Source organism: Bubalus bubalis, chromosome 4 (genome assembly GCF_019923935.1).
Source record: "Bubalus bubalis isolate 160015118507 breed Murrah chromosome 4, NDDB_SH_1, whole genome shotgun sequence".
Classification (NCBI taxonomy): Eukaryota; Metazoa; Chordata; class Mammalia; order Artiodactyla; family Bovidae; genus Bubalus; species Bubalus bubalis.
The window spans coordinates 121,186,244-121,212,997 of NC_059160.1; the positions used below are offsets into that span (position 1 = coordinate 121,186,244).

Genomic DNA, 26,754 nt, shown 5'->3' on the forward strand with positions numbered 1-26,754 from the left:
ATGCGGAGCCGCCGCGGGCTGGGCCGGGCCGTTCGGGCCTCGACGCGCAGCTGTCTCCGCCAATGGGCGCGGCGCCTCGGCGCTCGGCTGGCTATGCCTGACGCGCGCGCCGCCCCGCCCCCGCTCTCCTTCCGCCCCTCCCAGCACCGCGTAGCCCAGCCCCGCGCGGCCAGCTTTGGGCGGTAGAAGCGAGGCCCTCACGTGGTAGCTCCGGCGTGGGTCCCGTTGTCGCTCCGGGGTCGGTCCCGTTGTCGCTGTCAGTCCCCGCGAGGTTCCCATCCGGGACTGACCGCCGGGAGAGTTCCCGACTCGGGGACTGCCCTCTGACCAGTCCGCTGCCCCTCACGGCGCGGCCTGCGTGAGTTCCTCACCTGGGGTGGCCTATAGGTGAGTCCCCTCCCGGCCGACCTTCCGCCCCAATCGCGGCTCCTACCGGGTGACCACGTCCCTCCAGGTGAGCTCCCCACCAAGGCACGGTCTTCCCCGCTGGTCGCTCCTTCGGCGGACTCTCGCCTGGCTCCTGGCTGTTAGCTTCCTTGAGTTCCTCGGGGTTCCAGCGTGTGAACGCGCAAAGACGGACGCGGCTTTGCTGTCCTCGTGGGTTTGTGGTCCTCAACCCGACTTTGCACGCGCGTTCGCAGAGATCGTTGCGGTCACCGGGAGCCCAAGGTTGGCAGGTCTAGAAGAGCTGTCTGGGGCGTCTTTGTAGCCAGTTCTTCAGACGCTTTTTAAGTACTTGGTAGCTGTCGTGACGGTCGTGATGGCTGTCTAACATTGAATTTAACAGTTAAGTGAGTAACTGTTGGATGTATATTGGATGTTTTGACACACGGGCAGACTGACATCTTTTGACTGTTCTGGTCTCTCTAACAGAGGAAGGGTACTTTCATTCCTTATTCCCTTGTAAAGGTGCCTATAGAGAATTAGTTCTGAAGGTAGGAGTGGAGAATTTCGGACCCCTTAGATTAAAAAAATCCAGTGAGCCAGCTCTCAGTAGATCAAACTCTCTTCGTTTGAGAGTATTTAAAATAGAATCGTGAGGCTGCGATTTTTTCTCCATATTTCATTGGTCCTATTTTGTTGCTACTGGCAGTGCTGTGGTCAGTCCTTGAGTCGTGTCTCTTTGTGACCCTGTGGACTGTGGCCCACCAGTTTCCTCTGTCCACGGGGTTCTCCAGGCAAGAATACTGAAGTGTGTTGCCATGCCCTTCTCCAGGGGATCTTCTGGACCCCGGGATGGACTTGCATCTCTGTGTCTCCTACATTGCAGGCATATTCTTTACCCACTGAGCCACCTGGGATCTCTTTATTTCAGTATTAAGTATCATGAAAAACTTTCTCCTTTGAGTAACTGACTTGTTTACTTGTATATAATAAAAATGATTTAATCTGATATGTTTTCTGTTTTTAGTATGACTTTTAGGAAACTCAAAGCTACATTTACCTCAGTTTTATAGGATTATAAGTGGTTGGTATGTTTGTATTGCTGCTTTAGTCATAATTTTTTTGTATTGTATTTTTCCAGCATTAATTATGTAAGTGTATGCTGTAGAGTCTTTAGAAGCCGTGTATTTTTGTAAATTAATGAAGTTATTGTTGCAGCTGAAATAAGTCTTTCTATTGGGACTGGGTTTATACTTTATTTCTTTTGAACTTGGAGAAATATTACCATTTCCAAATACTGCTTATCTTTTTAAACTGTTTAAAGTTTAAAACTCCTATGTATTAGGAGTGGATCCTAATACATACTCTACAGTATGTATGTATTAGGACATTTTTGCTGTAACAACCCTTTCAATCTAAAGCCATGTGTGAAAATAAAGTAATTTGAGTGTTTGCAAGTAATATGAACAGTTTGGGTTTTGTTTCAGTGAATTCCTGCACACTGACTTCTGAGGATGTCATATTGGATCACAGCAGGAATACTTGTACACGTGTGTGTAATCCATCTTCTGTCTGCTTTCATGTGAAAAGCATGAAAGTTTTCTTCTAGAAAACTCATGGACTCAAGCATCTTATATATTGACTTCTGCCCAATGGTGTTTTAATTCATTGAACAATTTTTTTAAAAGGAGTATAAGTTATGTAGACAATAAGGTACATAATGTTCATTTTTGGTGCCTATTAAGTTTGACCTTTATATAATGTATTATTTTCCATTGCTTTAAATTGTAGGTGCCGAAATGGCAGCTGTTTATTCTGGCATTTCTTTGAAACTTAAAAGCAAGACAACGTCCTGGGAAGATAAACTAAAACTAGCTCACTTTGCTTGGATTTCCCACCAGTGTCTTCTTCCAAATAAAGAACAAGTAAGTTTAATGCACAAGTTACATTTTTACGACCTAAACTAATGATCACTTATTAAATTGCATATTGATGTTTAGTTAAAATTTTAAAAGATTAGAGAAAAGGTTGGAGAAGGAAGTATGGTTAGAAAGTTAAGTAGTTTCAGTGAGAAAAAGTTAATAGATATTTCACTAACAAACTTTTTCTGTTACAAAACCTCAGCATGTCTTTTATGTTTGGAAATATCTCTTATATTCCAAATTATGTGGGTGTGTGCTAAGTTACTTCAACCCTGTTCAACTGTTTGTGACCCTATGGACCATAGCCTGCCAGGCTCCTCTGTCCATGGGATTCTCCAGGCAAGAATACTGGAGTGGGTTGCCATGCCCTTCTCCAGGGGATCTTCCCAACCCAGGGATTGAACCCGAGTCTCTATATCACCTGGATTGGCAGGCAGGTTCTTTACCACTGGTGCCACTTGGGAAGCCCTAAGTATGTGCATCAGTGAACAAATTTGGACTTGGGTTACAGGAATTAGGTTCTGAGTCTGTTGGCAGTTTCATTTATTTGTAAATCCTAAGTGATGCTCCATAAGCAATTCTTTTTGGTGCTTTTTAAACATCTTTGGAACTTGATAAATCAAAGGTTGGAAAGTAGAGAAGCTTTAGCATTTGTAATAACCCAAGGGGAAATAGATTATAAAGTGATAGATTAGAAACATTTTAGGAAGCAAGAAAGACGTCGTTCTTTGTTAACATTTCTCAAACTTATCTGACTAAGAAAAACTGTTAATATAGTGGAGACACCAGGATGATGAACTCAATAAATTGGATTAACATACAGTCATTTGGTGCCTCGGCAGTAAAGAATTCACCTGCCAATGCAGGAGACACAGGTTCGATCCCTGGGTTGGGAAGATCCCCTGAAGAAGGAAATGGCAACCCACTCCAGTATTCTTGCCTGGGAAATCCCATGGACAGAGGAGCCTGGTGGGCTATAGTACATGGGGTTGCAAAAGACATCAGACACAACTTAGTGACTAAACAACAACAATAAAGCAGTTCAAAATGTGTCAAAGATGGATTACCGCTGTTGAAAGGATGAGATCCACTTAGTACAGCACCAGCAGAACTAGTAGTGTCTAAATCTGCTGTACATAAGAGTCGTTTTGGCTGCCTGAGGGTCACCCAACAGCTGTGGCAGGCAATTAGATCAAGGTTTCCCCTATCTTTCTCTGGAGAGTTTTTTTCTTTTAGCATTTGCACTATTCATGCTGTTATGGGCATTTCTGGTGTCTTGAGCTGAGGCCTCACCACCTTTCCTTGTGTTTATGAATAAGGAATCATGTCACAATAATGAAAACTATCCATGTTCAGCCCTCCTCCTAATACAGCATTTGTGAGTCAGTCATTCATGGAAGACTCTGTCTTCTAAATGCAATAAGTAGGTTTAGAAATGAAGCTGCAGGTAACTCAGGAAGCCAGGACATAAACTCTGGTCTCCTGACTCTGCATCTTTGCTTTTGTGTGTCATTCTTTTTGTGGCCATCCTGAGCAATTGTTGTTGTGCTTTTACCTTTTAAAATTTAGAAGTAATTAGTTAGAAGAAACTGTTTCACTCGAAACTTTTTATTGGCCCCAGGTGAAGGCAAAATTAGTTTTTTTCTTTTTTATTTTATTTATTTATTTGGCTGTGCTGGGTCTTAGTTGGGGCACACAAGATCTTTGTTGCACTATTCAGGATCTTTTAGTTGTGGCATGTGGGATCCTATTCCCTGACCAGGGATCGAACCCATGCCCCCTGCATTGGGAGCATGGAGTCTTAGCCACTGGACCGCAAGGGCAATCCCCAAAGTTAGTTTTGGTTTTTTTTTTTAATTGATTGTTTAATAAACATATTTTAAGGTACCAAAACATAATATTACCAAAGATAAGTTTTAAAGAAAGTTTTCCCCCCTGGCAGTTGTATTTGGTTATTCATGGGATGTCCCTATAAATGTCCAGTGTTTTTCTTGATAAAGAAATTCATTTATTTTTAAGTATATTTTTTTCCAAATTTAGGTATTGCTTGATTGGGCAAGGCAGTCGTTGGTTGCATTTTATAAGAAAAAACTTGAACTGAAGGAAGACATTGTTGAAAGGCTTTGGATCTATGTAGATAACATTCTACATAGCAGAAAACTGCAGAACCTCCTCAAGAATGGAAAGACAGTTAACCTTCAGATTTCCCTCATCAAGGTAATTAACAGTTTCCTGTGTTATCCTGTATGTGTTACATGTATCTGTGTTGATTTCCTGTTAATACCAGAGGCTTAATTGTCTTATGGTTAATTATATCAAGATGCAGAAAATATCAAGGTAGGAGGGGAGATGGCTTCCCAGGTGGTGCTAGTGATAAGAATCCACCTGCCAATGCAGGAGATGCATGAGACGCAGGTTCGATCCTTGTGTCTAGAAGATCTCCTGGAGTAGGAAATGGCAACACGCTCCAGTATTCTTGCTGGAGAAGGAGGAGCCTGGTGGGGTACAGTCTTTGGGGTTGCAAAGAGTCCGAAACGACTGAGCACACCCACAGCACAACAGCAGGGGAGAGGAAAAAATAGTATGTTTAGAGTTATAATAATGATTGATATTTATTGAATGCATATCAAATTCTCTATACCAGGTGTCCCTAACCCCTGGGAGTTAGGAACGGGGCTGCACAGCAGGAGGTGAGCCATGGGCAGGCCTCATCTGCCGTGGCTTTCATTGCTGACTGAACTAAGCACTTTATATTATTTAATATTGAATAAAAGATTAGAAATTTTTCATAAGCTGGTTAATTACCTTTTTAATTACAAAAGGTATCCAGCAAATGATGTTACTTTATAACTTTTTTCCCCCACCTTTTTGTTGGACTAGAGGGAGATCAAAGGTCAAAATCTAGATGAGAATTTCCTCAAAGGTTTTTGACTCAGTGGGCAGGAGAAAAGCAGTAGAGGCTGGGAACAGAGGAATTAAATGGTTGATGCCTGATGGTTCATAGGCTTTAGTGGTTCTTGAAATTATGCTCTGAATTATGTCACTTTTTAAAATAATAGGTCAGTGGTCACCAAACTGGATTATTCTGAATGGTCCTTAGGGGATGTGAGAAGAAACTATTTCATCTTTATATGATTTTTAAAAGATCACCTTAATTTTTATGTATGTTTTATAATTGTATAAAATACTCGTACTATGGTGCATGTGTGTAATTTATAACCTTATCAGGTATAAAAGTGGAAAAAGTTGTATAATCGGAAATATTTGGAGATTACCATAGTAGAGTGCTGGCATTTAAGTACAAAATATTTTTGGTTCAGCTTTTCCGGAGCCAGCAGTTATATGGATGGAGATAAACACACGTGTGTCATTGGGCTACTCATAACTTAGCACCTGGGATAAATTTGATTTTCAGATGTTGTAAGGCTGGAAGCAAGTTGCATAGCCCATAAGTGAATTTTGGAATCTGCCTGGCCCTCGTGATTTCTGTTTTTTGTGAATTTCAGAATTTTGAAAGCTGTAGACTGGGTTTGCTATTACCATAAGTAGTAACTGGCAATGTTTGTTTTCTTCTTTTAAGAATGTCTTTTGCTTTGGCTTTTTCAGATACAAACAGTATTACTGATTATAGAAATGTGTTTTGGACCACAGGATCATAAACAAAGGCTACTGTCCCATCTACCTGTAGCATCTAAGTTGAATTATAGGTTTAGGTTCTAAGAAAACATGAAATCTTTGGACTTTAAGCCTTATAAAACTCTGCTATTTAGAAAGGGACAGCAGATATATAAAGGCATGGAGCCCTTTTCTTAATTTATATTGGTAGGAGATGGATGTGTGTAGGAATTAAGGCAGGTCCTCTGCCTTCCTTTGATGTGCTAAGGAAAAGTCAAGTTCATTTAGATGTGCTAATCTGGGCATTTCTTTTCTCATTAAGATCAGGGCAAGGAGTGAGTTTGTTCATTGTGTTGTGTTTTTTGAGTGTCTGCGGGTTTAGGGTCAGTGACGAGTTTCCTTTCTTTCTCAATACTCAGATCATCAATGAGAGGATAGCCGAGTTCTCTCTTTTGGGATCCCAGAGGAACATCTGTGTTGTGCTGAGCTGCTGCCAGAGTATCCTCTCGACACCTGCACTTGCTGTCATCTACACGGCCAGGCAGGAGCTGATAGTTGACCTGCTGAGCCAGCTCTGCTGGTTGGCCTGTCGGCAGCCAGGAGCCATAATACCCCAGTTGTTTGAAGTCATTCACCTGAGCCTCAGCCACTACCTCTCACTTCAGCAGCAGCAGGTCAACCCGAGACGCGCCTTTGGGGAGGTGACTGGGCATCTGCTCCAGCCGTGCCTGGTCTTGAGACACTTTCTCTTGGGGGGCACATGGACTCAGGCTGGCCAGGGCCAGCTGCGGCCAGCGCTAGGCCGGGATATTAGGAATCAGATTGAGGCTGTGCTTCAAGGTGGAGCTTTTCAACCCGAGCTGCTCCCTTCATACAAAGAGGAGCTCTTGGATCAGCAGCAAGGCGACTCAAAGATAGGGGCCATGAAGAATCTTCTAGCTCCCCTGGGCACTATGATTGCCAGGCTGGTGGATGCTGGCTACTGTGACCCGTCCCTTCAGGCTTCAGTGGTGGCCAACTCCGTGGCCTTGCTATACAAACTCTTTGTTGAGTCTTACCTCAAGGAGGGGAACCAGCTGCTTTGCTTCAAGGTGCTCCCTCAACTTTTTGGCTGCTTAAGAATTTCACACCTGGAGGAGCAGAGGCAAGCCCTGTCCGTGTCCGATTGGACCACAGAACTCCTGGTTGTGGAACAGTTTCTAAACTCAGTGGCCAGTAACACTATCTACAACATCGCTGCTGACCGAATCCGGCATGGTGAGGCTCAGTTCCACTTTTACCGTCGTCTGGCTGAGTTGCTGCTAAAACATCCACAGGCCCTCGTGCCGGCCTGGTTCCGCTGCCTCAAGGTTTTGCTCTCCCTGAATCATTTGATCCTGGAGCCAGACCTGGATGACCTGTTGGCTTCAGCATGGATCGATGCAGAAGTCACAGAGTTGCGGACCCAGAAAGCCCAGGAGGCACTGATCCACACGCTCTTTCAGACATATGCCAAACTCCGGCAGGTACCCCGGCTGTTCGAGGAGGTGCTGGGGGTGCTCTGTCGCCCCGCAGCCGAGGCACTGAGGCTGCCAGTGCTGACTGCTGGCCCTGCTGCGGTGCTCCAAGAGTGCCTCCCGGAGCTGCCCTTGAGCCAGGTCCTGGACACGTGGGCCCTCGTGCAGGAGCGGTTCCAGTCTCTGATCTTGTCTGGCTTGAGGGGTGACGAGGACATGGCCCTGAAGTCCCTGTCACTGAGCTCGCTGCTGTGCTGTGTCATGGTCAACATGCGGAGCCTGGATGCTGGCTCACCCCTGCCCGTTGTCAGGCGCACGCGGCAGGCCATGGACAGGATGCTGCAGGGCCTTGTGAAGCCCCTGCTGGACCTCCTTCGCAAGCCCTGGCCCTCAACGCCTGAGCTCTGGCAGCAGAAGGTCGGTGACTCTGCGCTTCTGCTTGCCCACACCTGGGCCCAGGTGGACACCGTGCTGCGCTTGAGCTGTAGCCCATACCGCTCTGAGCCCGGGACCTTGGCGGGCACCACCCCAGAGCCCTCAGGCCCCCTTCCGCTGCTCCCGGGCGTGGAGGCCAAGCATTGGGAGGAGATAGAGGAGTTCACGGTTCAGTCCGACTCCCTCGGTCGGTACTGCTTGGAGCAGCTCCACCTGCAGAGAATGAAGAACACCTTACTGCAAGCCAGTTTCCAGTCTGAAGAAGCCCTCTGTGCTCTGAGGCGTGATGCCACCTACATCCTGGGCTCTGGGAGAGTGAGTGTGACCCGGGGGACGTTGGCTTCCTGGGATGGCCAGGTCGGGACAGTGAGTGCGCTCACCTACCCCATTGCCCACTGGCACTTGGTCATGTCCAATCTCATGATTTTAATATCATATCTTGGTCCAGATGACCTAGAGTACCTGGCCAGCATCTTGCTGAGAACTTTACCAGTGAGAAAAGCCCAGGAAGGCTTAGCGGAGGAGGAACCAGATATCACACTCGGAAAGATCTCCCAGGCCGTCCTCCACAGCCCTCTCTTCCCCGAAATGCAGTCCCTCCACTCCGCATTCTTCCTGGGCTTGACCGCACGCTGCGGCAACATCCTGTGTGCCGCTGCGCAGAGGGAGACAGCTCTTCTCCGCCAGCAGCTGCCCTGGCTCTTTGAAGAGGATTACATGGTCATGGCTCACTGGGAAAACAGATTTGCCAAAGTTGGATCTGAAGGTGTAGAGCCAAGAGAAGAAATTGCCCAAAACATACTCTCGTTGGTCAGGGGTGACTCCCCCATTCAGCTGGAGGGGGAGCAGTTGGAGAGCATCCTGCAGCTTTTGGGAGTTCTTTCTGCTCTACAGCTGGACAGCCTCCTGGCACCCTATCATGTGCATTGTTTTCTTCTGTTACTGTCTGTGGCCGTCACCCCGCCAGGCAGCTCTTGCTCCTCCTCCCTGACCCTCAGGTTTTTGAGGACGTGCTACCAGCTTCTCGGTTGCCTGCAGAGAGGCAAGAGTGCCCAGGCTGTGCTCAGGGTCATGTATGTTAGCGATATCTTTGAGGTCACGCTAACCTCCTTGTTCAGAGCCAGTAGGAGGTTTCTTGTGAGTGTGAATGACCCCTCTTGGCTGGAATTCCTCCAGGTGGTGGGAACGTTCTTAGAACAGCTCCTGCAGATGCTTATCCAGAGAAAGCCCAGTCTGGGGCTCAATTTTGGGAAAATCCTTGCCTTCCTCTCAGGGCACCAACTACACAATGAAGTGACTTCAGGCAAACGGTCAGAAAATCAGATTCCTCTGGGACAGCAGCTCATGCTGGTGTCCTTAACTAAGGTGTGCCAAGTGTTGGGGCCTTTAGTCAAGGAGCAGAAGCAGCAGGACGAGGCCCCGGAAGTGCTGCCGAAGCTGTTGAAGGAGGTGGTGCTGCAGGCGGGGGCCCTGCTCCAGCACTGCATGGCCCCTGGGGCCCAGGGCCGCCTCCCGCCCGCTGTCATCTCGTCCGTGGGCTCACTCTTGGAGGCCAATGTGGCCCTGCGCTCCAGGCACAATTGGACAGATGTTTCGAAAGGGACAGACAAAGCGCTGTCCGCCTACACCACCCTCTACCAGACCATCTATGCTCAGATCCTGTTGGAATTGCCAGCCCTAGTGGGAGATCCCCCATCTTTCCAGGCAGCCGTGCAATTTTTAACTCTGTTCTTTTTGGTCCCAGAACTACATCCTCAGAAGGATTCTGTGTGTACCTCCGTGTTTCATTCTGTGAGAAAAGTCCTTGCAGGTGAGACATTTTCTCTTGAGCTACTTGTGTACTATAGAGCTTTTGGTGAAAGGTGGCTGAGTGGCAGCCAGGTGACTTTCTGCCCACCCCCTTTTTTGAAACAGGTGTGCATTTCGGAGGGTACTACACCAGGAGCTGGTAGAAGCCCTCCGTGGTGTTCATTTCTAGCGTCTCCCTTTGTGCATGTGAGCAGTTACTCACAATTGTTTCCCTGCTTTTTACACAAATAGCAGGCTTCTAGATGTATTGTTTCATGTTTTAGTTCTTCACTTATTTTGGAGGTCGTTCTAGTTTATAGTTTTGAATCACTCTTCTCTGATTGAGTCTTTCTGTCCTGGACCAGAAGTCAACATAGACAGCTTCATCCCTATTTGTAGGCTCTCCAGTATCAGATCTTCAGCACCACCAGTGGACTTAAGAAAGATTAAACCTGCCAACCTTTTAAAATTGCAGGTGACTTAATTTATAGGGAACCTCATGAAATTCCGTGAGGGCGGATGTCGTCCCCCAGGTCTCTGTGGTCCTGGCCATTGTGGGGCCCTGAGTCCTGATTGGACAGCGGCTCAGCCCAGGATGTCATTGCAGTGTTTTAGCTGGATGTCAGCCTTGCAGGCCAGCTAATCAGGACCAAAAACCCAGCCAGTGTCTTCATGCAGAATTCACTCCCTGCTGTTCCCAGGTCAGAGGTCAGCAGACCAGAGTCCATCCCTAACGTGATCTTATCAGGGCAGCACTGTCCCAGTTGCCGTGGGCCTGCTTGCTTCTCATTTGCTTGTTCCTGAGGTGGGGGCTGGTTAGGATCGTCTGAGGAGGGGCAGGGCCGCCAGCCTAGCCCAGCCCTCAGTGCACACCAACCTCTCTGTGCCCTGGAGGGAGGCTGCGAGCGGGGGCTGTGGTATGCTCACACCCACAGATGTTGTTGGGCATTGTAGGAAGAGAGGCCTCCTGGGCCACGGCCAGGGCAGAGGGCCGCTGCCTCCCTTCATGGTCTGCTCTGGGTATGGACTGACTGGGGGGCCTTGGTCACATGTTCTGTGTTCTGTTTCACTCTGTCAGCCTCTCTCAGGGAATGGTGTCACCTTGTTAATGGGTAAAATCCAGTCTTCTGTTAACTCTTTTAACACGTTCTGTTAGAGCATTTAAAACCAGTGTCCTAAGAAATGGCCGCTGGTGGTCTAAAGCTCTGGCCCCCTGCCCCTTTGTTAAATAGAATGGAGTGTCCTCCTTTATCTCTGAGACCCCTGTGATTGGAAGCAGCCTCTGAGTCCTAATTATGTGTCCCTGGACTTGCGGTACCTTGTACCCCAGGGGTGAGGTAGGGATGAGGCCTCATACCCCACTGCACCCCCAGATCACTGGCCTGAGTATTGCCAGTGTTGCCATGGGGGCAAGCCTCACGCACCTGAGCTGCTAGATTCACCTCTGGAATGGACCAGGGTGGTGAGAGGTCTGGAGGAAAGGCCAAGGAGGGTGGTCTGGGGCTTTGGGCTGGGAGAGGCAGGGTTAAGGTGACCACCTTGGTCCTTGGGGGTGAGTCAGGTAGGTCTCAGCTCAGAAAAATGAGAATTTATAAGAAATGCTGTCTGACAGGAGAATTGACTACCTCGATTCAGTTATGAAAAACTATCACTTTTAAAAATGCTTCCTATATGTGTGGAACTGCGTCCTCCTCTGGAGATGAATGAGGTGTTAGCTTTGACCTAATTTAGTAAACAGACATTCACACAAATTACCAAGAGTCACAGGGTGAGGAAAGGCTTTGAAGCAACCAGCACAGTGGACTCTGGCAGGCAAGGCCTCCTGCGGGAGATGGGTGAGGGGAGGGCAGTGAGGTCACGGTGCTGACGTTCAGCCGTCCAGTGTTTGACCAACTCTAGGAGTTGGTGCTGTCCCACCCATTTCACAGATGAGAGAGTTGAGGCTCAGGGAGGTCGTGCCTCCAGAATCCTGCAGCTGTGGGACACTTGGACCTGGATGAGCCTTGGGCCTGTCCACTCGCCCCAGTGCTGCCTGTAGGAAACACAGATTGGGGCACAGGAGGGACTTGCTCAGGGTGGGCTCATCTGCTGGCTGGAACAGTTATGCTGGGGTTGGATTGTAAAGGGCCTTGAGCCCGCTGACTGTGGGCTATCTGATGAACCTGCGGACCCTGGGTGTACTTCGTAAGACTGTCCTGCATTAAGTAGGGGTACTGGGGTGACTGCAGCAGGCGGGCTCCATGAGCCTGGGCTTTTTTCCATCCCTTCAACATCCCCATCTATGTAAAAGTACCACCCCACCACTGAGCCCCTACTGAGTTCCTAAAAGAATATAAGAAAAGTAGAAAAGAGTATGAAGCAATTGTCAGTCACCTGTCTCCCATGGTCCAGAGATAATCCCTGCTAAACATCACCATCATCATCCTCTTGGACTCTCTACATTGGTGCACAGGTGCTGTGGGCAGGGCACAAGGGCCGGGTATGAGAGGGTGGTGTCAGGCTGTGAGTATGCCCTGCTTTTTCACTTGGACCATGACTCTCCCCAAGTCTCTGAAATGCTGGCCTTTACTGACTGCACGCCATTTCATCTTATTGAAATGGTTTATTTAACCTGCCCCTTGTCTGCCATATCTTAGCAGTCTTGTTTCCCTCACAGATCCCGTGATTCCGGTTCAGGTAGTTGAGGAGATTGAGCCTCACTTGGGAACCTTGTTCACCCAAATGTTAGAGTCTGGGACGACAGAGGACTTCCGCATGTGGCTGCAGTGTATCCTCCAGGGACTGGACGTCAGTAACCTGTGGAGAGCAGATCTGCAGGTGGGTTGCTCCTTTAGCTTCAATGGGAAAAGTTAGAAATGCCTGTGTCAGTGCTGAAATGACACATATGTGCAATATCAATCCGATAGTGACTGTAGGCACCGTGGGAGTTGGGGACGGGGCTGTGGACTCAGGGGAGCCCAGGTCCTCAATGCACAGAGGCTGTATTTTCCAAAGGGGAACTCTTTCAAATTACAACTGTGTTCTTATCATATGGAATACTATTGGACTTCCCAGGTGGTGCTAGTGGTAAAGAACCTGCTTGCCAGTGCAGGAGATGATGTAAGAGATGTGGGTTCGGTCCCTGGGTCAGGAAAATCCCCTGGAGAAGGAAATGGCAACCCACTCCAATATTCTTGCCTGGAGAATCCCATGGACAGAGAAGCCTGGCAAGCTACAGTTCATAGGGTCGCATAGAGTCAGACACAACTAAAGAGACTTAGCATGCATAGCATACACACACTCATAATATTAACACATAAAAAGTTAAGTTCTACTCTCCATTGTTTGATATCACTCACATCATACTTTTGAAAATGTTACTTGGTTTGGTTACATAGCCCAGCTCCCATTTGAGAATCTCTCAGGGTAGCAAGCTGCCCTTGGGCCCTCTGCCCCCAGCCTACTCGGTCATTGCTAACGAAGCCCTGACTTCACATAGGTCAATGTGTCCAGGGAGCCTCTGTGCAGAGCCAAAGTGCTCAAGTTTGGCCCCCTGACCTGAGCACCAGCCTGCCTGGAGGCTGTCGCTTGCACAGGAGGAGGAAACCTAGGGGCTCACTGGGTCCCAGGCTCTCTGGTTCATGAGGGCTTTCTTGACTCCTGGTTAGAATTGGCACCCAGAGGTGGGTTTTGACGTGAGTGGGAGGAGAGCTGGTTGGGGACAGATTGGGGGCGACAGAGGGAGCTTGCTTCTTCTCCATGTGAGCCCTGCTCCCCTCCCCCAACAGCATGTGCTTGCCTCTCTGGGAGTTTTCACTGTGTGTCTGCAGCTCCGAAGGCCTAGCTTTGAGAAGGTCTCTGGGCTTTCCTTCAGCCAACCAGCTAATACAACCCATGAATTTCCATTTACACCTGTCAGGGACTGCCCTGGCAGTTCAGTGGTTAAGACCCCATGCTTCCACTGTGGGGAGCTCGGATTTGATCCCTGGTCAAGAAGCAGATCTTGCATGCAGTATTTATTTATTAAAAATAAAGAAAGATACCCATCAGCTAGTCAGAGGAATGTCGTGGAAGAGGTGAGACTGAGCTGAGTTCAGAGATAAAGAAGATTTGAATGGAACTGGGGGTGTTGCTGTGGAGACAGGGGAAGGTGGAATGGATGTGAGTGGGGAGATGGATGGCAGGGGCTGGGGCAGTGAGCAGACCCTTGATGGGGAGACACAACCTCCAGGGAGGTGGAGAAGGGAGTGGATCTTAGCAGAGAGAGTGGAGGTGTCTGGTCAGAGGGAGCAAGGGCAAAGCGCAGAAGCTAGGATTTCGTGGTGGGGAGACTACATCATTAGGAGGGGAGGAAGGGGCCACCATAAGGCTCAAGTTCACGGTGTGAGACGCCCACATGGGTCATAGTCACTTTCCGTCCCTTCTCGTGGTTTAAAATCATCACCTGTCATCATGGCACTTGGTCTAATTGTTACACTTTGTCCGTGTTTTCTTCTGGCCCTGCTTTTTATCCCTAAGCACAGCTGGATCTCATGGGTAAGGTACGGTGGCCTCCTCTTTTGACACCACCTTGATGAACTGGGCCTCTGATTAACATGTCTGCAACCTCTTCTATTTCACTGTCCTGGCATGTTTCTGTGTTTGGTTTAGTGACGTGCTACAGAGAAGGCTCTTCCTTTGCCACAGTTCTGCCCACCTAGTTCATGTATTCCCTCAGGTGGTATAAAGGGCGTCACCTCAGGACTTGACCAGAGCCAAGTCTCCTTCCCACCCCAGCATGGGACTCCAGCGGGCTCTGCTTTGTCACAGCACCGTGACTGGCCTGCTTCCCGAGATGGGCCTCCTTCCGGAGCCAGCTCCTTCCACTGCTAGTGTTTTCCCTTGTCCCCTAGGCTGTGTTGTCGGCTGCCACATTGGTTAAGTTACTCCTGAACTGTCCATGCAGCGAAGAGAAGGCCAGTTTATTCTGGCGCATGTGCCCACAGATGGTCACGGCTCTGATGGTGAGTACCTCTGGGTTGTGTACACCCCTGTCCCTGCCTTTCAGTCGCTTGTCATGCTCTGGTTTTCTTATGCAGAGTGTGTTTCTGGGGCTGTGTCCTGAAGTCAGCTGTAAGCACTGTGCTTACAGCTTGTGCTTATGTCATAATCAGCTCTGAGTCTAACTTGTGCTACATGAGCATAGCCCTGGATTAGCACATTCTCAGGGCATAGGGTCTAAGCCTTCTCTCTGATCTTCTGTTTTGTTGCTTTGTTGTTTCACTGGGAACCTGCATTAGTGGGCAAAGCCCATTTGTACTTAGGTATGGGTAGGGGGAGCATCAGGAGGAAGAGGGTGGGGTGTGGATGGAGATCAGGGTGGGACCTGGTCAGTGCTGGAGTCTGGACTTTCTTACCTCTGTCACTTCGGGTTTGGGGCTATTTCCCTGGAGATTTGCCTTCATTTTCTGTTCCTTGTTCCTTGCCCTGTAGCTGCAGACCCGAGAGGCTTGTCAGGAGCAGCCCTCAGCCCTGGCTCTGGTGGGGCCTGTCTTGGACGTCCTGGCTGTGCTGCTGCGGCAGGGGGAAGGGACCATCAGCAACCCACACCATGTCAGCCTGGCCTTCAGCGTCCTGCTGACCGTGCCCTTGGACCACCTGAAGCCCCTTGAGTATGGGCGTATCTTCTCGAGGGCACACAACGTGCTCTTTTCAATCCTGCAGTGTCACCCGAAGGTGAGGAGGGCAGGGTGCGTGTGGACAGGGAAATGCAACCTTCAGAAGAACAGCAGCAGGAGGAGCGTAAGGATTTGCAAGGCAGACTTTTTGCTTCCAGTGGTTTCTAGGGCCCAAGTGGTTTCTCATGCACAGGAGTGTGTGACCTTCACATCAGGCTGTGTTGAATCTGACACTTGAAACATATCTGTGTAGTAGGTGTTTCTGGAAGCCCATTAGAAATTATTCTGTTTTTGCAGTTGTTGTTCAGTCACTAAGATGTGTTTGTGACCCCTCGGACAGTGGCCCACCAGGCTTCTCTCTCCATGGGATTTCCCAGACAAGAATACTGGAGTAGATTGCCATTTCCTTCTCCGGGGGATCTTCCCAACCCAGGGATTGAACCTGCATCTCCTGCATTGCAGGCAGATTCGTTACTGCTGAGACACAGGGATCATATATTTAAATGTCACTCATTGGCTTAGATCTCATCTAGGGTTTATAATTCAGTTGGATATAGTGAGTGAGGCATCCTGAGTTCTGGTTTTATAGTATGCCACTTTTTAAATAAAATGAGACTAGGAACAAATGCTTCATAGAAAAGATTTCAGTTCAGCTAACATTTACTGAACACATGCTATGTGTCTTGTTTCACCACTACAGCAACTGTGTAGTCAGTGACAATCCCATTTCATTGGCAGAGAAACTGATGCTCAGAGCTGCTGAATGATTTGATCACTGTCACCCCGTTGAGTCTGAATTTTAGCTAGAAGACTGGATTTCTTTGACCAATGTTCATTTTGCCGTGCCACTGCTCAACATGATACATGGGAACTTCTAACTAGGACAGATACACATATACATAGGTACAGTCAAATATTTTTAAATGTTTTAATGCTCTAAATTTGGACCTGCCAATAGTGTAGTTTTTGGAAAATTTATTTTCTGATAAACTAAGCACTGCATCCAGTGTCCTCCCCACTTAACAGTCGCCTTTGGCCCTGCCCATCTTGTCAGCATCTTTGTTTGTTAGATCCCTGCTGATTCTTAGATTACTGTGTGACTGTAGAATATACATGCAGTAAAGTGAAAGTGAAGTTGCTCAGTCGTGTCCGACTCTTTGCAGCCCCATGGAATGTAGCCTACCAGGTTCCTCCGTCCATGGGATTTTCCAGGCGAGAATACTGGAGTGGGTTGCCATTTCCTTCTCCAGGAGATCTTCCCAACCCAGGGATTGAACCCGGGTCTCCCACATTGTAGGCAGATGCTTTACCATGTGAGCCACCAGGGAAAAGGTCAATACCAATCAATTATAAACTGGAACTGCATATCTTGCAAAAGCTGTGGGATTTCATGCAGTTTTTGAAAGTAGCATTGGAAAGCTGTGTGCATCTCCTGCAAAACCAATGATGAATAACCATCGAGGAGAATTAGACCTTTTAATAGTAGGAGAGAGCTGGCAAGGATAACAACATGGCATTGCAATAAAGAAGGACGTGACGTGTGACAGCCTGTGGGCACGTTGCAGGGAGCAGGGCCCATGCGTTGAGTCATGTATGTATGCAGTAGGTGATACAAAAAGGTTGATAAAAACCCCAGGCTAGAATCTGCTCGGGTGAATCTGAAGGGAACAGCACCAAGTGAGCCCAGCCAGGGTACCCAGCGGTACAGCAGCTGGTGCCATTCTGAGCTTTTGATATGTTTTACCTTATCTAACCCTCATGACAACCTGTTGTTATCCTCAGTTTGCAAATGAGGAAATAGGCGCAGAAAGACTCAGTGCTGTCTAAGACTGCACGTTAAGCAGGGTGTGAGCTCAGATGGTCTGACCTTGGATTTGTGTGCTTTCATCACTGTGATGCCAGGATGAAGCAAGGGCCTCAGGAAACATGGTGACGCACTGAAAGACTTGGCAAGATGACCTCTTTCTGCGGAAGCTGATGTTTTGACATAAAGAATGGTATATTATGCTCTCCAGACCTTGCTTGAATAAACTGTACCAAAGAAAAGAGTCCTAGCACTTGATTCACTCTTTGTTCACCCTGAGCCTTAGAGCAGTGCTGCTGAATAGAACTTCTCCTGGGCTGGGGGTGTTTGTACCTGCATCTCCCACGGGAAATGTTGGCCATGTTTTGACCATGTGAAATTTGGGCTAGAAATTGTATGACTAGGAACTGAATTTTAACTTAATTTAAATTTCAGTAGCCACATGTGGCTTCTGGCTGCTTTATTTGACAGTGCCTTGCTTTGATTATGATCTCAGGATCAGTTCAATTCAGTTCGGTTTTCTCAGTCATGTCCGACTCTTTGTGACCCCATGGACTGCAGCATGCCAGGCTTCCCTGTCCATCACCAACTCCCAGAGCTTGTTCAAACTCATGTCCATTGAGTCAGTGATGCCATCCAACCATCTCATCCTCTGTTGTCCCCATCTCCTCCTGCCTTCAATCTTTCCCAGCATCAGAGTCTTTTCCAATGAGTCAGTTCTTCGCATCAGGTGGCCAAAAAATTGGAGTTTCAGCTTCAGATCAGTCCTTCCAATGAATATTCAGGACTGATTTCCTTTAGGATGGACTGGTTTGATCTTGCAGTCCAAGGAACTCTCAAGAGTCTTCTAAACACCACAGTTCAAAAGTATCAGTTCTTCGGCACTCAGCTGTCTTTATAATCCAACTCTCATACGTGACTACTGGAAAAACCATAACTTTGACTAGACGGACCTTTGTTGGCAAAGTAATGTCTCTGCTTTTTAATATGCTGTCTAGGTTGGTCATAGCTTTTCTTCCAAGGAGCAAGTGTCTTTTAATTTCATGGCTGCAATCACCATCTGCAGTGATTTGGGAGCCCCCCAAAATAAAGTCTGTCACTATATCCATTGTTTCTCCATCTATTTGCCATGAAGTAATGGGACCGGATGCCATGATCTTCATTTTCTGTATGTTGAGCTTTAAGCCAACTTTTTCACTCTCCTCTTTCACTTTCATCAAGAGGCTTTTTAGTTCCTGAATCTTCACTTTCTGCCATAAGGGTGGTGTCATCTGCATATCTGAGGTTATTGATATTTCTCCTGGCAATCTTGAGATCTCAGGACGGTTGAGTGTAAAAGAATCCTGTTTATAACTTAGATATCATTTTTCAAGATAAAGTCCCAGCCAGACCTTTTCATTGCTAAAAAATAAGAAATTTTGTTTCTCATTTTAAATGGGTTTGCTTTATGTAACCTTTTTCTCTAGTGCCCATTATACTTGAATACATTGGCTACTGTACTTTTTGTTACTTGTTTCTACCCATATCCAGAATGCACCAGAAACAACTTAGAGTAAAAGACAGATTCAGCAAATTCTAAATCAGGATGGCTTCATTAGATTCCTAAAGTTATGTAGTGTGGGAGCCCTACTCCAACCATGAAAACAGGATGTAAACCAGTTAAGTAAGTAGAGTGAGTGTTTTCCTAGAAAGTCCTGGCTCTTAGAAGGAGTTGCTGCAACTGTTTTGAGTATCCTGATGGGTAACGTTAAGAAGGAAATAAATACAACTTCCTTTAAAGTAGAACTTGAAATAAACAGTTGCCTACATATTTTTATATTCTTTTGTCTCTTATTGCAGGTAATGCTGAAAACCATCCCTTCTTTCCTGAACTGTTTTCATAGATTGTTGTGTTCAATTATACGGGAAGGACGGCAGAAAGATAAAGGTAATTCAGAGAAATGGTATTATGCACAATTTCAAATGTGTTTATTTTACAGGTGTCTCTGGCCACATGTTACCAAAGGTAAAAAACCACCCAACTTAAACAACCCAGTGAAGTTAAATAAGATACATATTCAGATCATTAAAGGAATACTCAGAACAGTTTTTTTAAATGTTACATTAAAAAAAAAAGTCACAGTTTTTACTATATCCACAGCAGTGAATGCATTTGACATCCCCTAATTGAAATAGTTCTTTTCTGCAGGAAAAGAAGTGTGTGGATTCAAGAACTATTTCTGGAGCTCGTAGGTCAGTGGGGAGATTAAAGGGGAGCAGGCAATGGCCGAGACAGCTCATCACTCATGTTTGAAAAGGGTGGAGTCTCTGCAGCTTACCATTCCCACTGTATTTCTGCAAGTTCGTGTTTGTTTAACAGTGAAGCAAACTGCCATATGGCAGTCGCATAAATTATGTGTACAGCTGGTTTTCCAGCCTTGAAGTTGATTGATTCTTGCTAAACTTCTAATTTGTAGGAGATTCTCATTATTTAGAAATTTGCATATAAAGTGAGGCTCTCTATACTGTGCTGTTTCAAATTTGTATAGCATGAACATACCGTGTGATGTGCCTGGCACAAGGGTGGGTGTGCTGGGTGCTCGGGACTACAAAGGAGGGCCTGAGAGCTCAGCTTGGAAGGCATCAGGGGGGAAACCCCAAGGCAATAGTTCTGGACTAGAAATATATGGGTGGTAGTCACCCAAGTATATGGTGGTAATCCCCATTGTCGTGGGCGTGACCCCAGTTCTTTGCTTAGGCCGCTGAGATCAGTTCTGAACTCAAGAGCAAGAGCCTGGTTCTAGCTGTGCCATCCACTGTGGCAGAAGACCTGGTCCTGGCCTGGCAGTCAGGGTGGATTGGGTGTGTGCAGCATGTGGTTATCAGCATGCCCGCAAGTTTGATCTTGGGCTCTGGGTTCTGCCTCGTCGTTGCTGGTGTGGCCCAGTCACCTCCCGTCAGGCCAGCCTGGGCTCTCTGATGTGTTCATGGCTTAATTGCAGAGCATCTTAGCTGGTTATTTTTTTTTGTGGGTGGTTATACTCTTTAATGGAGAAGGCAATGGCACCCTACTCCAGTACTCCTGCCTGGAAAATCCCATGGATGGAGGAGCCTGGTAGGCTATAGTCCATGGGGTCGCTAAGAGTCGGACAGGACTGAGCCACTTCCCTTTCACTTTTCACTTTCATGCATTGGAGAAGGCAGTGGCAACCCACTCTAGTGTTCTTGCCTGGAGAATCCCAAGGACAGGGGAGCCTGGTGGGCTTCCGTCTGTGGGGTCGCACAGAGTCGTACACGACTGAAGCGACTTAAAAAAATAAATACTCTTTAATGACCACATGTTAAATTTGGACTGAAATAACAGGTGCCAGGAATTCCTGTGTGAACCACATGCGTCTTCAGAGTTTCAAGAGAGAAGATGTGGTATAGATTAGAAGCTAAAGAGGCTCACTCATAAGTATTACTTATTGAAATGTTCAGTGGAGTGATGTTAACAGTTTATGTACTTTCGTAAAATAGCATTCACCTAGAAAAATTGCTTATGTGTAAGATATTTGTATGTATATTCAATGTTTAAAAAAGGGCATTGTGCATTCCAAAAATTAAGCTCATTGTTGCATAATATATGTGTGAGAAACTGCATCCATTTGAAGTATATACTTCAGTGAGTTTTGATGGATAAATTCATGCAGGAAAGCACCACAAATGTTAAAACAGCATTTGTTTCATCCCCAGAAGAGCCCTCTTGGGGTCCAGCCCCAGCCCCTGGCAGCAGCCAAGAGCCCTCTTGGGGTCCAGCCTCAGCCCCTGGCAGCAGCCAAGAGCCCTCTTGGGGTCCAGCCCCAGCCCCTGGCAGCAGCCAATGTGCTTTTTGTCATTATAGGCTTATTTGCATTTTCTAGAATTTAATAAAAACAGTGTATTACTACGCTGAGGGAAAACCAGGGAAGTTGCTCTGCTCTGCCAGGGTACCTGGCCCACCCTGCTGTGACAGACTTGGGGGGGCATGTGTGCCCTGGGTTGTGGTACATTTCAGACTGTTAGAATTCTGAGGAGGAGTTTGTTAAGGCCTGGGTGACCCTGGAACTCTAGGGGAAGAGCTAGGAGTCTGAAATAAATCTGGGAAACTGGGTAGATCTAGTAATGTTAGTTGAATCATATATATATATATATCTGACTACGAAAGAAAAATCCTAGACGACTTCTGAAACTTAATGAGGCAAAGACCCATCTTATCTTTAGAACCATTTGATATCAAAAGCCTGTTTTTTTAAGATGGTTTTTCTTTTTTTTCCACATTTAAATTTTTCTTTTAGATATTCATGTCCTTTTTAAATACAATAGCAATCCTAGATTCATCCTAAAATCTTGGTTATTCTAGTTCATCTCTTAAAAAAGCAATTACGGACTCTTGAGTATTGTAAGTGTTCTTCTCTTTGTAATATAGATAAATATTTGGATGCATTGTCTCCCCCTAATTCTGTCTTCAAATTGAGCCAATTAAAGAGTCTAGGGAAAACAAAAACAAAAACAAAAGGTTTGAATAATTGGGGCTATGTTGAAAGTGTAAAATTAGAAGAGTTAAAATGCATGGTTTCTGAATTAATCAGTTTGGAAACACTTTGCTTCCACAGGAAGTGCAGAGGACCTGCCGGTGGTGCTGGAGTGTGCCCGCCTCGTGGAAAGGATGTACAGCCACATGGCAGCGCGGGCCGAGGAGTTCCGGGTGTTTTCCCCCTTCATGGTGGCCCAGTATGTGGTGGAGGCACAGAAGGTAGGCCGAGCCGCCTGCCTCCCCAGGTGCTTCTGTTCGCAGCCCTCGATCACAGGCCTTCTGGCAGTGTGACCCATGGGGCCTGGTGGTCCTCCCTGGTGGCAGCTGCTCTGAGAGTGCAGCAGCCCTGCAGGGTCGCTGAGAGAGCCATACAAAGATGCAGAGGCTGGCGGCGCGGCCTGTGGGCTCCTGCGGCCACCGTTAGGCCTTTTCTTGCTCCAGCACAAACCCTAGGCCTATTTTGCTTGGTCTCTTGGGTCATGAGGGAGATGAAATATTACCCAAGTCCTAGAGCAGGAGACAGAAAGAGGTCCTAGGGTCCCTCAGCAGCAGGGGGCTCAAGGGTTCGTTGTGCATGTGACTCAGCTACTCTCACTCAAGTAAGTGATCTGGGAAAGATCCCGGTAGACTTGTTCAGTTGGATTAAAGGCTGTAGTCCCAGTTCGGAGAAGGCAATGGCACCCCACTCCAGTACTCTTGCCTGGAAAATCCCATGGACGGAGGAGCCTGGAAGGCTGCAGTCCATGGGGTCGCTAAGAGTCGGACAGGACTCAGCGACTTCACTTTCACTTTCACTTTCACTTTCATGCATTGGAGAAGGAAATGGCAAGCCACTCCAGTGTTCTTGCCTGGAGAATCCCAAGGATGGGGGAGCCTGGTGGGCTGCCGTCTAGGGGGTCGCACAGAGTCGGACACGACTGAAGCGACTTAGCAGCAGCAGCAGCAGCAGCAGCAGCAGTCCCAGTTCATCTGACTTTAGGCTTCGGGATAATTCATTCATTCTTCAACAGTGATCTCACTTTGGTGTGTCAATGTGCTATTTTTGTAATTCCACAAGACCCCCTGTGACCTGTGTAGTAAGTTCATTATAAGCCTTCATGTCTTATTTGTTTAAATGGAAAGTCAGAGGCTTAAAGTACAGTATGTTCAGGTGTATATCTCTCTACTTGTGTAGTATATCTTGCTCTCAATAGAATATCCTGTTGTGAATCTTTTAAGAATGGTGGTGAGTCGCTGGTAAAGTGTTACATTAGAGGAGTCAGTGTTTCCTCCAAGGAGGGTCATCTAAATGGGATTCCTCAGAAAGCCTGGCGTGGTCTTGGCTTCCATCCTGACCCTGTTTCAGGGTGTTTCCACAGCCCTGACTCTGCTCCCTCAGTCAGTGGAGATGCCCATCATGTGAGTGGGAGGCAGGTGTATGGGAGCCAGAGCTGCATGCAAGAGCCCCTTCAAGTCATCCTTTGAATGAGATGTGGGCTTGGAGTTTGGTTTCCTTGCAATTGTTTAGCATTTTTATAGACTCTTGATATTTCCCAAGCAGTCTTTACTATGTGAGCTTTTGTTGGAACACGAGCTGAAGAACTGAATGAGACACCATAGTATCTCTTACCTAAGGACAAGAGGGGAGTCTAATTTGAAGTGTGAAGTCACTGATTATCAACCTGAGATTTACTGTATGAAAAGTCTTTCGCATCCCAGCCTCATTATACATGTCTAATTTATGCTTATCAGTTATTTTTCAATTTTTAATCTTGAAGACCAAAGGCTTTGGGAATTATCTCAGGGAGTTGTGTCCCAGAATCCATTGGCAGGACAGTCTATGTTTTACCTTTTATTTGTTTTTAAAATTGGTAATGAAGAAAGTATTTTGTGTGCATTAGCAGCTTCTACTGAGAGAACCGTAGATCTTTGGCGACCAGGAAGACATGTTGTTTTAATTGCAAGCTGGATGGCAGGGGTGGCTTGCCTTCCCCTCGCGTTTTGGAGGCAGGTGCCATGGGTGAAGGTGTGTCAGTGCTTGGGGCTGATGACAGTGAGACAGCCTCGGTCAGGGAGAGGCAGCCACTACTGAAGACCTTGTTTCTTCCATGCAGTGTTGTGTTACCCTGGGTATGTGTCAGGGAAATTATGGTCACTTTTATCTTCTCTTTTACCCATAGATCAGATTTACAGTTTTCCCTCTTTATTGATAGCTTTGGGTAAATAGTTTGCGCTACTCACTTGGCCTGCTGCTGCTGCTAAGTCGCTTCAGTTGTGTCCAACTTCTGTGCAACCCCATCGATGGCAGCCCACCAGGCTCCCCCGTCCCTGGGATTCTCCAGGCAAGAACACTGGAGTGGGTTGCCATTTCCTTTTCCAATGCATGAAAGTAAAAGTGAAAGTGAAGTCACTCAGTCGTGTCCGACTCCTAGCGATCCCATGGACTGCAGCCTACCAGGCTCCTCCGTTCATGGGATTTTCCAGGTGAGAGTACTGGAGTGGGTTGCCATTGCCTTCTCCTACTCACCTGGCCTAGGGGCCTTTTAAAAGTTACCTAGAAGTGTTTTCATTCATTGGCCAATGTTGTAGAAACTGGCTTCCCCCCCTTGTTTTCTAAATAAGTTGTCTAAGGTAAAGGTGTGCAGGGCTTGTGTTGTTCTGATCCTACTGCCTTCCTGTTCCCCCACCCCACCCCACCCCGTGCTCTGGGCTTTGCCTTCACCAGGAGACGCCAGGTAAAAGGATTGTGACACCTGAACTCCAGCACTTAGTTCAGATATCTGTTCTGCCACTGGGGAAATTACTGTGCCTCTTCTTGCCTTTGGAAGGGGGATTATTTGTTTCGTGAGTGATGATTCAGTGAATGAGTGAGCAGGTCCTCACCCCACCTAGTAAGGTTAAAGACTTCTGTTTTTAGTTTGTCTGTTTCATTTTTTTCTTTCCTTCCCTAATACCTTAGTATGGAATCACAGACCAGTCACTCCTGCTGTCCTTGAATGTTCTTATCATCTATAAAATAGTAAAATTTAATTAAGGTGATCATCTGTCAAATGCTTTTTGAGCTATCATATGAAAATAACCATAACTGTGAAGAATAGTATCATTAGCGGCAGAAACAAATCGCCTCTTTAGGACTATGCCTTCCCAGAGGTTACCTTGGTGAATCACGCTTCTTCTAGTTAATAAACTGTATCCTCGCTAGAAGCTGCATGTTTGCAGAGAGGCACGAGCTGCTAGGTCATCAGGACACTAAAGAAGAACCGGCCGCCCCCCAGGCTTGTCGGCTCGAACCTTCCTGCTGCTGCTGGTTGCTGCTGCTGTGATGTGCAGACTCTGTGCAGCCCAGGTCCAGCTGAAGCCTGTGAGGCCCTTGCAGGGTGAGCAGTGCCTGCTGTCTTGGCCTTTTTGTCCAGATACCAGTCTGAATCTCTGATCTGAAAGTTTGTGCCAGTAGCAGATGTGGTCACACTGGGGCTGGACTGCCCACTTCTCCTGCTGCAGCCCAGATTTTGGTTAACTCAGATTCTTTGGAAGGATTGCCTCTTTGAATATAGGGACTGATTAAATTATTCTGGGCATTTAGGGATTTAGGGCCCCTTGTGTTATTGTTGAAAGAACTAAAAATCTATTAAATGGTAATTAGAAATCAGAAATCACATCTGACGCTGGGCCCTGTGACAAGATCTATCAGGGATCTGCTTGAAGAATGCTGCCCACCTGCCCTGCTCTGGGGGAAAGTGGTCACTTTGCTGCCCTCATCCCACAGGTAGGATAGCTTCCAGTAAGATTGGCCACATGGAAGAATGGGACCCATAAGGTGACTTTTACTATATGATTTTTAAATCTAAAACTTCCAGTTTTTAAATACCCCTGGTAAGCACAGAAGCATCATTTACTGAATAGCAAAGCTACCTCTGTGATTTCATGATGTTTTACTACAGGTTTTTGTTGGCTTGAATTGACCTCTATTTCCTCCAAATATAAACTTTTGAGATATGAATATTCAATTAAGTTAACGTGCAAAATGATATTTTAAAAGGAGCATCTTTTTTCAAATTGGCGGCCAAAGTTGGACTCCCTCATCAGGTATTCTAGGGCCTGGCATCTGCCTGTTTGCTCTCACAGACAAGTGTATTCCCTCATCCCAGGTCACTTTGTATCCAGCGGTGAAAGTCCTCCTGCAAGAGGGTATCTACCTCATCTTGGACCTGTGCATTGAGTCCGACATCCAGTTCCTGCGGGCCTCACTGCAACTGGGGGTGAGAGACGTCTTCAAGGAGCTGCACAGCGACTATGTGAAGCACCACAAGGCCAAGCGCGAGGGAGAGAAAAGATACGCTGTCTAAGCTGCTCCAGGACATGCCACCATGGCCCTGGGCCCGGGCGAGCTGGAGGATGTCGGGCTTCAGATGCTTGAATTCACAGCATTGAAATATGTGCAAAATCCTTTGGGGTTTATATAATATGTATTGCCTTTTACACTGATTTTTTTCACACCAAATATTTTCTAACGTATTTTTTTAATGCAGTAAACATTACAATGCTGCTGCTGCTGCTAAGTTGCTTCAGTCGTGTCCGACTCTGCGTGACCCCATAGACGTCAGCCAACCAGGCTCCCCCGTCCCTGGGATTCTCCAGGCAAGAACACTGGAGTGGGTTGCCATTTCCTTCTCCATTGCATGAAAATGAAAAGTGAAAGTCAAGTCTCTCAGTCGTGTCCGACTCTTAGCGACCCCATGGACTATAGCCTACCAGGCTCCTCAGCCCATGGGATTTTCCAGGCAAGAGTACTGGAGTGGGGTGCCATTGACTTCTCCGAAAACATTACAATACCATCCTGAAAATAGATCCTGGTGAGTTGAATAAAATTTGCCAGATCTCCCTTGTGGCTGTTCTGAATGTGGTTCTTTGTCTTAGTCCAGTGGTTTAAAGTCCCCTCTTCCCACTAGGAACTGTATGCTCAGTTGCTCAGTTATGTCAGACTCTTTGCAACCCTGTGGACTGTAACCTGCCAGGCTCCTCTGTCCATGGATTTTTCCAGGCAAGAATACTGAAGTGGGTTGTCATTTCCTACTCCAGGGGCTCTTCCCAGCCCAGAGATCGAACCCACATCTCCTGTGTCTCTTTCATTGGTAGGCAGATTCTTAACCACTGTGCTACC

At 47.0% G+C, this 26,754-nt stretch overlaps 1 protein-coding gene across 3 annotated transcripts; it reads left to right on the forward strand.

Moving 5' to 3' along the window:
* The first annotated feature begins 158 nt into the window (after positions 1-158).
* On the forward strand, positions 159-26,152 carry URB2 (URB2 ribosome biogenesis homolog). Of its 3 annotated transcripts, none has more exons than XM_025284480.2 (10): positions 159-454; positions 2,176-2,309; positions 4,347-4,523; positions 6,341-9,662; positions 12,297-12,457; positions 14,512-14,622; positions 15,092-15,334; positions 18,920-19,007; positions 21,694-21,833; positions 25,742-26,152. In XM_025284480.2, the coding sequence occupies exons 2-10, from the start codon at positions 2,184-2,186 to the stop codon at positions 25,937-25,939; spliced, it is 4,566 nt and encodes a 1,521-aa protein (XP_025140265.2). In that variant the 5' UTR covers positions 159-454; positions 2,176-2,183; the 3' UTR covers positions 25,940-26,152. The 3 variants fall into 3 exon arrangements, with proteins under 3 accessions (XP_025140265.2, XP_044797906.1, XP_044797907.1); XM_044941971.1 differs by having other exon boundaries at positions 159-387; XM_044941972.1 differs by lacking the exons at positions 14,512-14,622; positions 15,092-15,334.
* The last annotated feature ends 602 nt before the right edge of the window (positions 26,153-26,754 follow it).

What these genes read in the sequence shown, in the direction of transcription:
- URB2 (XM_025284480.2), top strand. Translation starts at nt 2,184, where the DNA reads ATGGCAGCTGTTTATTCTGGCATTTCTTTGAAACTTAAAAGCAAGACA. An exon ending in TTCAGATTTCCCTCATCAAG is followed by an intron (nt 4,524 to 6,340) that starts GTAATTAACAGT and finishes CTCAATACTCAG; the next exon opens with ATCATCAATGAGAGGATAGC. An exon ending in TGTGAGAAAAGTCCTTGCAG is followed by an intron (nt 9,663 to 12,296) that starts GTGAGACATTTT and finishes TTTCCCTCACAG; the next exon opens with ATCCCGTGATTCCGGTTCAG.